Here is a 12,295-nt window from a genome sequence, read left to right on the forward strand (position 1 = left end):
CTCCAGTGTGTATTCCCACCTTGCACCCGGTGTTCCTGGGATAGTCTTTGGATCATCCTTGAAAAGAATAAAGACCTGAAGATGAATGAATGAATGAATGAATGAATGTGCTTATAATACTTTGTAAGTTGGTAATGAATGTGGTATACAGCATTAGTATAAAGCAACCGTAATCTCAATGATGACATTTTAAATGTTTATAATGATTTTTTAAAATTGTTAATAACTGTAGCAGCTGCTTTATAATTATTTAGAGGTCTTTATTAGTCGTAAAGGTTGTTCAGAACAGCAAAAGGTATTATAATGAATAGTGTCAATTGTTAGAGCATGGTTATAAGTTATCAAGGAATTACTTACAGCACATCATTAGAACTGTATGAGGCATTATTTGAATTTATGAACGTTACAAGGAATCATTACCAAACTTTAGGATTTAGAAGTACAGTTATGATGATTTATGAGCATGCGCTTAATAGAAAGGTTTACTAGAAGTTTTTTTAACCTACACCCTGTGCCATGAAAGTTCATTTTATCGTCCCTCATGATGTCTCTCAGATAAATAATCCACCTTCGTGATATTCTAAGAAGAAATCTAAGGAAATATCACAGATTTGGCACTCTGAAAATTTCCACAAAGAGTTGGTGTTTAGTCAATGCCAGAACAGTTCCTTTCTGCAACCTAACACGCAGTTTACAGCTCGATGTAGGTTGATGAATATTCCTGCTTCCGGGTGAAAATGCCAACAAACAAAACACAGGACAACACAAGATGAATATGTATCAGGGTTTTATTACTGATAACAAACCACGTAGCAGATAATGACCAAGGCCGGGCTTGATTTTGGGAAGGTAAACTAAGGTTATTGAGGACAGAGAGCGAGTTAACATGCCATGATCATTATGAGATAACATGAAGCATATAGAGCTGTGGATATCACAAATCAGAACTGAGCCGTGTGTGAACTGTTGTATATGAGTGTATAAATTTGTGCAGGAAAAAGGTACATGTAAAGCTACTGTAGCCGGGAGTGTAATCTCCTCCTGCTATAGTATCCTACTTATAACAGTAAAATAGTAAATTACAGTCTACATTATAGCTTTTTAAACACCTCAACAATCCGACTATCACAAAATGTTTCAAAGAAAATTTATGGGTTTTCTTTTTGAAGTCTCTTGAAAGTTTCTTTAAAGTTGGAATTTATCTTTAATTCTTTAATGTGACCGACAAGCCTAGAAAATAGGGTCTAAGGTCAAAAGTATCAGAATGCAGAGGTACATTATCTTTACAGCCCATTATCACCTCATCCAGAGCAGTTCTTTACTGCTTCCGCATGGTTAATGTTTGATGCATTACCAAACCTCAAGCTAAGCCTTTCTGTTTTCAACATTGTTCCTGTAAACAGCCATTTTATATTGGTAAGGAAAAAGAAAGCAGATACAATGAGCAGTGTGAGGGTGCACACACACGCACTGAAGCATTGATGCAGATAAATCAAGTGCACCTTAACTGCAATGTACAGCTTTGATATATTTGAGATCTGCATTTCACAGGTGATCATAAGTTTTTTTTTACGCGTTTATGTGCATAACAGTAGGTTTCAAACAGTAGTTTGTTATAAGCTTCCATTAGCTAATCATATCAAATTTGTAACGCTAGTGTATTTCGTAAGATATACACTATATCGCCAGAAATATGTAGACACCTGATCATCACACCCATATGTGCTTCTTACCCAAACTGTTGCCACAAAGTTGAAAGCACACAATTGTATAGGATGTCTTTGTATGCTGTGGCAATAAGATTTCTCCTCACTGGAACTAATGGGCCCAAATGTTCCAGCATGACAATGCTCCTGTGCACAAAGCGAGCTCCATGAAGACATGGTGTGCCAAGGTTGGAGTGGAAGAACTCAAGTGGCCTGCACAGAGCCCTGACCTCAACCCCACTGAACACCTTTGGGATGAACTGGAACACTGACTGCACCCCAGACCTCCTCACCCAACATCAGTGCCTGATCTCACTAACGCTCTTATAGCTGAATGATCACAAATCCCCACAGCCACACTCCAAAATCTAGTGGAAAGCCTTTTCAGAAGAATGGAGGTTATTTTATCCACAAAAGGGGGGCTAAATCTGGAATGGGATGTTCAAAAAGCACATATGAGTGTGAGAGTCAGATGTCCACAAACTTTTAGCCATATACTGTAGCCTAATGTTAGGTTAGCAATGACTTTTTTTTTATAGCTTGCTAGACAACAAACAAAAATTGTGCTCAGTTGTGTGTCTTTCCTATTCGATGGAATTCCTGCTCAGGCCTCACATATATAGTCACATTATGTAATTTTTTTTTTTTTTGGGATGCAGATTAGTATTTTGCCCCTCCCTAGACTGAAATCCCCAAAAAGTCATTGGGTCTAACCTGGCCACCCCATTGTAAAAGGTCTGGCCACACCCCTTTCCGTGACATGCCACTGAAGTTCATGTGGCTTTTCTTTAAGGGTGTACTGTATTGAATAACCTGTGTAGCACACAGTATCAGCTCTGAGCTGTTATATAGAGTGTGGAGGTCAGCCTTGGTGCTGTTTATTTATCATTTTGCTCAGTCGTTATGGAGAACATTGTCCACAGTAAGTTGTGAGGAGCTGACATTGATCTATGATTGACCTTCCATTAACATCACTTGATCACCCATTTTAGATCTCATTATAAATTCTTAATTTTTTAAAAAATTTTATAGTTTAAAATACTTTTGAACTATCACTTTTTCCCCTCTATGCATAGCACTGATTATTATGGCCAAAAAGTTAAATGTATGTTTGATCCGACCAGAGAGCCCTCCTCCAAAAGGCTGCTGATCACCTGCACACTTCAGTCTGGCTTTTTTGTTCTGATCTAAGAGTAGGGGCTTCTTTCTTGCATGACAGCCTTTTAAGCCATGGCAATGTAGGACTCTCTTAATGGTGGATGTACATACTTTGGTGCCTGATGCCTCTAACTTCATTTGTTGTTGCCTCGGGATTCAGCTGAACCTTTTGGACCAAAGTTCATTCATCCCTGGGAGTTAATTTGTGCCCCTTTCCTGAATGATACAGTGGCTGTGAGGTCCCAAGATTTATATATTTGCATACAATTGTTTGTACAGATGCTCATGGTACTTTTAGTTGTTGTACTTGTAGAGGTCCGCTTTTTTTTCTGAGATCTTGGCTGAGTTACTTAGATTTTCTCAAGGGTGTCAAGGGCAAAAAGGTACTCTAAAGGTAGGCCATTTTACAGCCACTGGTACACTCCCAGGTAACTCCTAATTACAATGTCCAATCAGAAACTTCTAAAAGCCATTACACCAATTTCTGGAATCTTCCTGCCAAAAAATATGTCAACTTGGCGTATGCAAACTCCCGACCCATTGGAATTCTGATATAGTGAATTAAAGCTGAAATAAATCTGTCTCTAATTGATTGTTTTAAAATTTCCACTGATGTGAACAAAGTATTCACTTTGTATTCACTTAACAAAGTAAAGTATGACTGACTTGCCAATGGAAAAGCATGGTAACATGAAATGTATTGAGTTGTTAAAAATTGAGATTGAATATGTTTAGCCTAGGTGTATGTAAACTTTTAGCCTCAACTGTGATCTTACATCTGGATTTCTCCAAAACTGCTTTGACAATGCACTATACAAATAAAATTGAATTGGCTTGAATTTCATTAGACTTTTTTCCATAAGCTGAACTTTTCCTTTAGAGTCAACTGTTATGAATTTGCAAGTGTGAAAGCACGTTGGTTTTTAGAATTTTCAGAACGCCTTAGCTCATATTTCAAAGAAATATATGTATAAATTCCACATCAGACTTTGTATTTATTTACTGTATTTACTGTATATTACATCATGTTAGGTGATGATTAGGTTTTTCTTTCAGTAACACAACATGATAATTGACATCAAGTTTAACTAAATAACTTTATCTAATTGCTTTTCACATTTTATCTTTGAAGAAAGTTCCTTAAACTTAACAGATAAATTATTATTATTATTATTATTATTATTATTATGTACAGGACATCAGGAGCAGTTGAATAGGAGAATAGTTTTTTTTACAATTATGGATACAATGAAATTTTAAATGAAAAATCAGTTAGTTGTTCATTATTGCTTCAGATAATCAACAGTTTTTGTTTTATAAGAATTACTATTGGTTATCTTGAAAAATGAAATTTGGTCCCAGGTTAACCTTTATCTCTGTACTCTTTATAATCCAATACTCTCAAGACCACATAATGCAGAGTATGCACTTACACTGAGTTTGTGTCATTAAAAAAAATCAATCTTGCATTTCCAAAGCAAAGGTTGATTTTGTTGACATGGCATCATGTAGAGCCAAATGTGGAAAACTATCACGTATCTTGTATCTGTAATTGAGATGAATCATCTGACTATGAAACGATGCGAGCAACTTTGGCCACGCCACACCCAGCACTTAACGATCAACAGGTCAAAGTAACTCCTTTAGCTGAAAGGACATTCCTCCATAACCTCATTATCCACGCAGCAGGTGTTCAGCAGCCAAGTTTTTTCACATGACAACCGTGTATTTATTTACTCTTGTAGCATCACCAAATGAGAAAACTTACAGCCATAAAACACAAGTCCACTCCTACAACTTTTTTTTTTTTTAAGAATTACAGAATTCTTATGTTTTACAATATTTACTTTTTATTCTGCATACAAAGATTAACGTATCATATTTATAGTTTATTTACTTGTTCCAAATAGTTAATAGTCTCATTGGTTTGGCACACAGTACAAAACATTTCACACATACAGTTCATACAACATTTCACATATAGACTAAACTTTCTAAAAAGGTACATAATCAATAATTGGTGAGAGCTTTAAAACAGCTGCATATCCTGGAAGCTTATGCTTCTCCTTAATCATGATGGCAATTTCTGTTATAACTGAAAAGCAATTAAAATACTGTGCTTCATTTGCTATTTCTTGTGTAGAAAATTTTCCCATGTGTTTTTATTGATATCACTGAGAGTGTAGTGTAAACGTTTGGTTTCTTTGGTTTAACGTCCACATTGCATGTTCCACCTCTGCTATCAGCAGTTTTTAGTATTCTTCTTTAATAGCCGTAGATAACGTGTCTGTCAACATGCTGCCGCTGGTGCTTGCGACTATAGCAGCGTTCGCGTGGATATCGACGTCTGGTGGAGTGGCTGTAGTGGTGGAGGCCTGCTGCGACTGCTGGATCTTCTTCCTGTTCATCTTCCTCTCTTTGGCACGTCTGTTCTGAAACCAGATCTTTACCTGTTCAACATAAAATATCAACAGGAACAGAAATGAAGTTCTTGTTAGTAGGCATAGCACAGTACAGAAGAAACAACCTTTACGTCCTGTCTATACTTAATCAGCAAAAAATTATATTTAAAAGAAATGATGTAAAATATTCCAGGACAGAGGACCGGTCTATGTTTGGAAGGTCAATAGATATTTACCAGTAGTGCTAGAATTAAACTAGAATTAATAATATATATATATAGGCTTTTTATATATATATATATATATATATATATATATATATATATATATATATATATATATATAAAGAGTAATTAAGAATCCATTTAATATAAAAAGCCTTAAAAACATTAACCAAAAATTAAATCTAACCTACATCCTTTAGGCTGACAATGAAATATATTCATAAAAAGCTAGTCACGACATAATTAGCATGAAAAGTTACAAAGGTCAAGGTTAGTGCAAGCTAAAATTTAATCAAAAGCTACAACTAAACTAAACAACTGAACCCTAACTAAAATTAAGCAAAATAAAAATCAGACTAAGTTAATTCTGTTTATATTAGTCCCACGTTTGGCCGCATATAATACTGATGTTTTTACTTGTGCAGCATTAATGATACATGAAACATGTTTTGCCTTTATCAGAACTTTCAATTTGTCCCTAGAACTAAAATTACTAAAAGTGAAAGAAAAACCTAACAACATAGCCACACTATAGACTACATACAGTACCTAAACAGTTAAATGAGGACTATCATAATTAATAAGTTCCATGACTTGTTAGCTCATAGCTGCAAAATTAAAACAGCAAAACCTAGACACCAAATATGTCTTTTTTGAAAATATGAAACTGTAAATATCCTTTTTTGTCAACATGTCACTTTAAGATTATCTTTAGATAAAGGAATTAGAGTGCAGCAGCAAACATGTTTATCAGTTTCAATGCCAGACCAGACAATGTTACGGCTACAGCTTGAGTTAATTTATCAATACAAGTCCTTTTCCTCTCTCTGTACGTGGTGAAGTCTGACCCACCTGGCGTTCGGAGAGGCTGAGAGCCACGGCGAGCTCAGCTTTCCGCCTGATGGTGATGTAGCGGCTGAAGTGGAATTCCTTCTCGAGCTCCAGGCGCTGGTGGTCGCTGTACACCACCCTGTACTTGTCCTTTGTCCTCGTCTTCCCTCCTGTAGTCGGAAAAGGAATATTAGTGAAATACAGTAAAGAGAAAATCTCACTTTTTGAGAATGTTGATAAATTTGAAAGATAGTGTTTGTCGGTTTTTAATATTTTGGAGGGAAAGAATGCACAAGAATGTTGGAATTAACAAAGTACAATTATTTTACCTGAGTTTTCCTTCACCTAAAACTTTAGACTTTTATTTCCTACATTTCACAAAAAAAAAAAACTACTTTCTACTCACTTCTCTTCCAAACACTATATCACTACACTCCTCTATAATCACATATTTATATTTTTAATTTACATTTTTATTTATTATATTTTTATAGTCATGAGGTGACTTTTTTAGCATGACACAGCTTCAAGGAGTTGATCCAAACTTTAACAGATATGACAGCGAGGATGAGACCTAATAACTATCACTGTAATCTATCTGTTGCTATGTACACCTTGTATTTATCAAGACAGTTTGTATTACGAAAGTTAGCTATTTGCATTCGGTTTATATCGTCCAAGTTATCGTGCTAGCTAATGTGGGAGATTTGAGAAATAAAGCTGTTGTTAGTTAGCCTTAGCTAATTTATCATCAATAACAAAATTTAGTGAGGGAATTGATGCTTTTTTGTTAATCTTTATACTAAATTTTATAAATAAAATTTATACTTTTCTACTACATCTACTGCAACATTTACCAGAGTATATGGTTATGGTTTAGATGAGTAATTTCACTTTTATTTGAGTAAAGATTTTAGGTATTTTTAACACCTCTATTCACATGGAGATCAAAGGTTTTGACCTGAAATATCAGCTTGACGATTTACAGAACCTTAGACTCCTCAATTCAGGCAATAGCAAAAAGTACTGTACATGCTTCCACATTAAAGTATCTGTTTCCCAGATGGACATCACATTGTGTATTAATATTTGCTTATGACACAGAGTAATAACATGACACACAAAAAGCCTCTGTGTGCCTGGAAGAGCACGGCTATGTGCCTCAATTATTAACTACATCATTCTGATTAAAAATTAATCAAACTACTGAGAGCCCTATGTAATGTATGTGCAAATAAAGGACAATGTTTTCATCATACTGTATTTCTAAACGGTTGTCCCAGTAGACAATAGTTTCCTTCTTGTTTTTAACCACTTGTCCAAAAAAAGAATCCAAAATATTATATGTACATTTACATTTTTAGAATTCATCTTCCTGAACTGGATTCTAAAGCATTTAAGAGTTAATTTTTTGAGAAAAATTAAGCACTTAAGACAAATTATGCTGAATATGACCTGATCCCTTAAGAAATGGTGAATGTAACTCAGTGAAATTTATTTGGACAAGCTGACAATCTGGAGGTAAACCTTGAGGATTGTTAAAACCCAAAAGCTAAAATGGTTACAAATTTTGATGTTTAGCATAGCATACGCTAAAAAGCAGAAAATTAAAAGTTTTGCTACAAAAAAAAAAATAAATGTGATCAAATCCATCTTTTCTCTTTTATATTCTTACAAAAAAAGTGTTTTTCAAGTCTTTTTTTTTACACACACACACACACACACACACATATATAGGGATAAATTCACAGTGATAAATTTAAATATTTACAATATATTTTTGTGAATCCATTTATTTCTGTAAAGCTGCTTTGTGACAATGTCCATTGTTAAAAGCGCTATACAAATAAAATTGAATTGAATTGAATATATATATATATATATATATATATATATATACTTGGTTCTTTGAGCGTTTTTAAGGGTTAAATGAATAAATAAGGGTTATTATAAAGGGTTTTACACAGAACAATCAAAGGCACAGCTGAAAAACTGAAAAGTGTTCTGCCATTTCTAAAAGAGTCTAAAACTAAAACTAAAACTTCTTCCAATATTTTTTTTAATGTAATGTCTGTATTTATATAATACATACCCTACATATAAGTTGTACTCTTTAAATATTTCACAGGCTCCACAATCACCAGGTCAAGTTTTGTGGTAAATCTTATCAAATCTTGTTTGCACTGTGGAAAAACAGGCCAAAAACAAATATATACACCCAGTGCTTAAGCTGGTTTAGTCACTAATGGAATTGATCTTGAATGTGTCCTGACGAGACGCTGAGCTGATGATATATTGATATAAGTCTAACCTGTTAGATAAGACATGCTATTACCGGCATGTTAACCCAAGCACATGGACTCAAGCAAACATATATACACTCGCCATTCACTTTAATAGGAACACCTGTACACCTGCTCATTTATGCAGTTACCCAATCAGCCAATCATGTGGCAGTGCTTATTTGAGTTACTATAGACTTCCTGTCAGCTCAGACCATTCTGGTCACTCTCCTCTGACTGCTCTGATTCACATACAGGATGTTTTTTTTTTTCTGCACCATTCTGTGTAAACTCTAGAGACTGTTGTTTTTGAAAATCCCAGGAGATCAGCAGATTCTGAAATACTCAAACCAGCCTACACCAACAACCACACCATGGTTAAATTCACAGAGATCACATTTTCCCCCATTTTGATGTTTGATGTGAACATTAACTGAAGCTCTTGACCTGTATCTGTATGATTTTATGCATTGTGCTGCTGCCACATGATTGAATGATTGGACAGCTGCATAAATGAGCAGGTGTACAGGTGCTCCTATTAAAGTCGACGATGAGTGTATACACACACTTAGACACTTGTGTCTGTGTATATAAACGTGTGTAGCATGAGTACCATTTATTCACAGACACATTGAGACATTTATGGACAGTAGATTGAAGGCTAGGACAAATCCATTATATATTTGATTTTAATTCTTAACTCATAACTTTGCCACTAACTTGTACTGAACTGTACAAGAAAAATCACTGGTATTTCCTCAAAGTGACTAAGCATTCAAATATTCCAGATTAGAAATATGAATTCTGACTTCACAGAATGGGGATTTTGTGTTTATTTTCCTCATTTCGTAATGTAGCCTGAGTTGCCACCCTGAGATTTTCGATCTCTCAGGTAGTTGACTGTAGCCGTGTACCGGATCTCTCTCTCTCTCTCCACACACACACACACACACACACACACACACACTTTGGCTATCTCTCTCGGACACACGCACACACCTACACACATGCACCCCTGTCAGTGTTATCAGCGTTCATGGGTTCCTCCTGTAGTGGACACAGCAGGGCGCGGCCTGCATGTCATCAGACAGCCTGGCTTCTGCTGTTAGCTTTTCAGAAAATCTTTCACCAGGAGACAGGCTGCTACGTTCAAGGACGCCTTGTGCTTTGACCCAGTGATGGATAATACACTAATGTTGGGCAACACTGCACCACCTTTGGACACGCAACTTGACTGTAGAGTGGTATACATGCGTTCATCTTTCACCATACACTAGGAGGAAATACTGACTCACAGTCTCTATCTATAGCTGATTATTGTAATAATACTAGTAGTATAATAATAATAATGATAATAGTGGGCAAAAAATAATATAAAAAATTATTATTATTATTATTATTATTATTATTATTATTATTATTCTTTTCAAATCATAACTTTTCACACTTCTGATTATTTCTGATTGTTTCTAATTCTATTATCTAGAGAATTCTGTCTCTAAATTGTAGGAGCTCCAAATCACCATCAAATCTCACTTTCTGTTTAGAGTCCACTATCCTTTTTTTTTTTTTTTAACCAATTAGAGAACAAGCAGCTAACATAGTTAGACTTCTTAGCAACATAATAATATTGTGGTTACAGCACCGACTCTGGGACGCCAGCATGTTTCTCCTAGCAAGCATAGCACTTCCTGACTACCACGTGCAAACAGCCATGAGTTAAATTAGGAGCCTGGCAGAGATACATAGTGAAATGAGGCTGAGCTCTGGTGAGATAGTTAGTAAAATTAGGAAGTGTTATGTTTGGTGAGCACATGTAGCTGACAGGTTTCAGATACGTCACCTACACACTGTACATCAGAAGGGTATTATCGAGAGTTCCTATTTTACAGAACTGTAAACTCAGTAAAGCAACTTTGCTCATTTTATAGGGGATTCAGTTGGTATGAGCTTAGTAGTTTACCTAGCACTATTTCCTATTGTACAGTCCTTCAAGTTAACATGGAGTTAGACTATAAATACATAGTGCTCAGGGGTGGTGTAATAGGGGGAGCTCTAATGATTTGGGAGTCCAAAGCTAGAAAGGAGCCCACAAACACTGTAGTCGGGGGTGTGAGGTGAAGTAGGAGGCGGGGTGTACACTTTTTTCCTTGGAGATCCAGGATTTTTAATCTCAACCCATAATTCTGGAATTGAGAAATCTCCAGGTTGAGCACTCTGAGCAATAAATGACTCACAAAAAATTTACCATATATATATATATATATATATATATATATATATATATATATATATATATATATATATATATATATGACTAGGTGAACAGTATGTAGTTTGCATGCATATGTGAAAAACTTTCGTAAACTCTCCCGATGGCCCCTATACTTGTGTCCAGAAATGTTCTACAATTACTTTACCAGTAGCCTAATGGCTCATTAACACAATCTGTGGCTCATGGATAGAGTAAAATAGTGCATGTCAATAAAATGATAAAATACAGTAGTAAAGTGTTAGTTGTGAGGTTAATTGGTAACATTCGCTATATGAGGTCTCAAACCTCATATACTACTCAAAAGATAACCCCATAACAGGTGTTATAAAGTAGGCTATATGGATACTTAAGGTCATAGAGACACACTCCAGTAGCCTCTAATAAATGAATAAATGCATAAACAAATAAACCAATTAGGTTAAATAAACACAAATGTAAATACTACACTATAACATCGTTTTTAACATTTTTTATACATATTAGATTAGCCATGTTACCAAAACTCCTGCAGGTACATCTTGTTCTTGCCGCTGCACAAGCTTTGAAACAGAGCACTCTGTCCGTTTGTTTTTTGAACTGATCCTTTTTAAAATATGTCACTAAAATGTACTACAGTATAATCATTCCTAAAGATGATTTTTAATAAACGACACAAATAATGAGTTTTTTAGAGGGGCCTCTGGGAGCCACATAGACACCAACACACACATAAGATACGAGAGGACCACCTTCTTATCACCTCATAAACTCTGAGCCTTCATTCCACACTGATAAGCTTGTAGAAAACCGCTAATAATGTGTAAATTATGTGCTACATGGTGCCTCAAGATACCATTAATGACTTGAGTGATTTAATACACCTATTGTTCAGATTTCTATCTTCGGTAGCAGACGGTCAGAAGAGTGGATTTCAGTTGCGGTTCTGTTTAGTGTGAAAGTAGTGCAATATTCGTTGTCATTATTTTGATTTGATTGAAAAAAACCTGATTGTGAAAAAAAAAAAGATTCATGGAAGATATTTTAGGGCATTTTCTTCTGAAGCAAATGAAATTCTCTAGGAACCTTTGCAAAGGGTTTCGAAACATAAATAGTTCCTAAATTAACCTTATTGAAAAAAAAAAACAGAGATTCTTCCTGGAGTAACCTTCCTTATTTATTTATTTCTTTATTTATTTAGGGTGCATTAAGTTAGTAACTTTTGTTTTCATATCCTTTGGCTTGTTTTCTTGAGAAGACCCAATAACATTAGGGTGACGGGGTCAAAGGTAATTGGAGCATGCTTGAAATATAATTAGAGAGCTGATGGCTTTTTTTTGACAATGAAGAGTGTTGGCTGTAGAGATTTACCATAGAATTAACTTTGAAATAAGTTTCATAAACGTTTATAATGATGTAATAATGCAGTTGAAAGCGCGTG

At 35.2% G+C, this 12,295-nt stretch overlaps 1 protein-coding gene across 1 annotated transcript in view; it reads right to left on the minus strand.

Annotated features, from left to right (window-relative positions):
• Positions 1 to 4,569: 4,569 nt before the first annotated feature.
• The window catches only part of cdx1a (caudal type homeobox 1a), an 8,284-nt gene continuing 558 nt past the window's right edge, over positions 4,570 to 12,295 (minus strand). Inside the window, exons 2-3 of the mRNA XM_026918830.3 lie at positions 6,343 to 6,491; positions 4,570 to 5,314 (exon numbers count right to left, since the gene is read on the minus strand). Coding sequence (XP_026774631.3) covers positions 5,117 to 5,314; positions 6,343 to 6,491 — 347 coding nt within the window. The 3' untranslated portion in view covers positions 4,570 to 5,116. The remainder of the gene's footprint in view (positions 5,315 to 6,342; positions 6,492 to 12,295) is intronic.

This window comes from Pangasianodon hypophthalmus, chromosome 9 (assembly GCF_027358585.1).
Source record: "Pangasianodon hypophthalmus isolate fPanHyp1 chromosome 9, fPanHyp1.pri, whole genome shotgun sequence".
NCBI lineage: Eukaryota > Metazoa > Chordata > Actinopteri > Siluriformes > Pangasiidae > Pangasianodon > Pangasianodon hypophthalmus.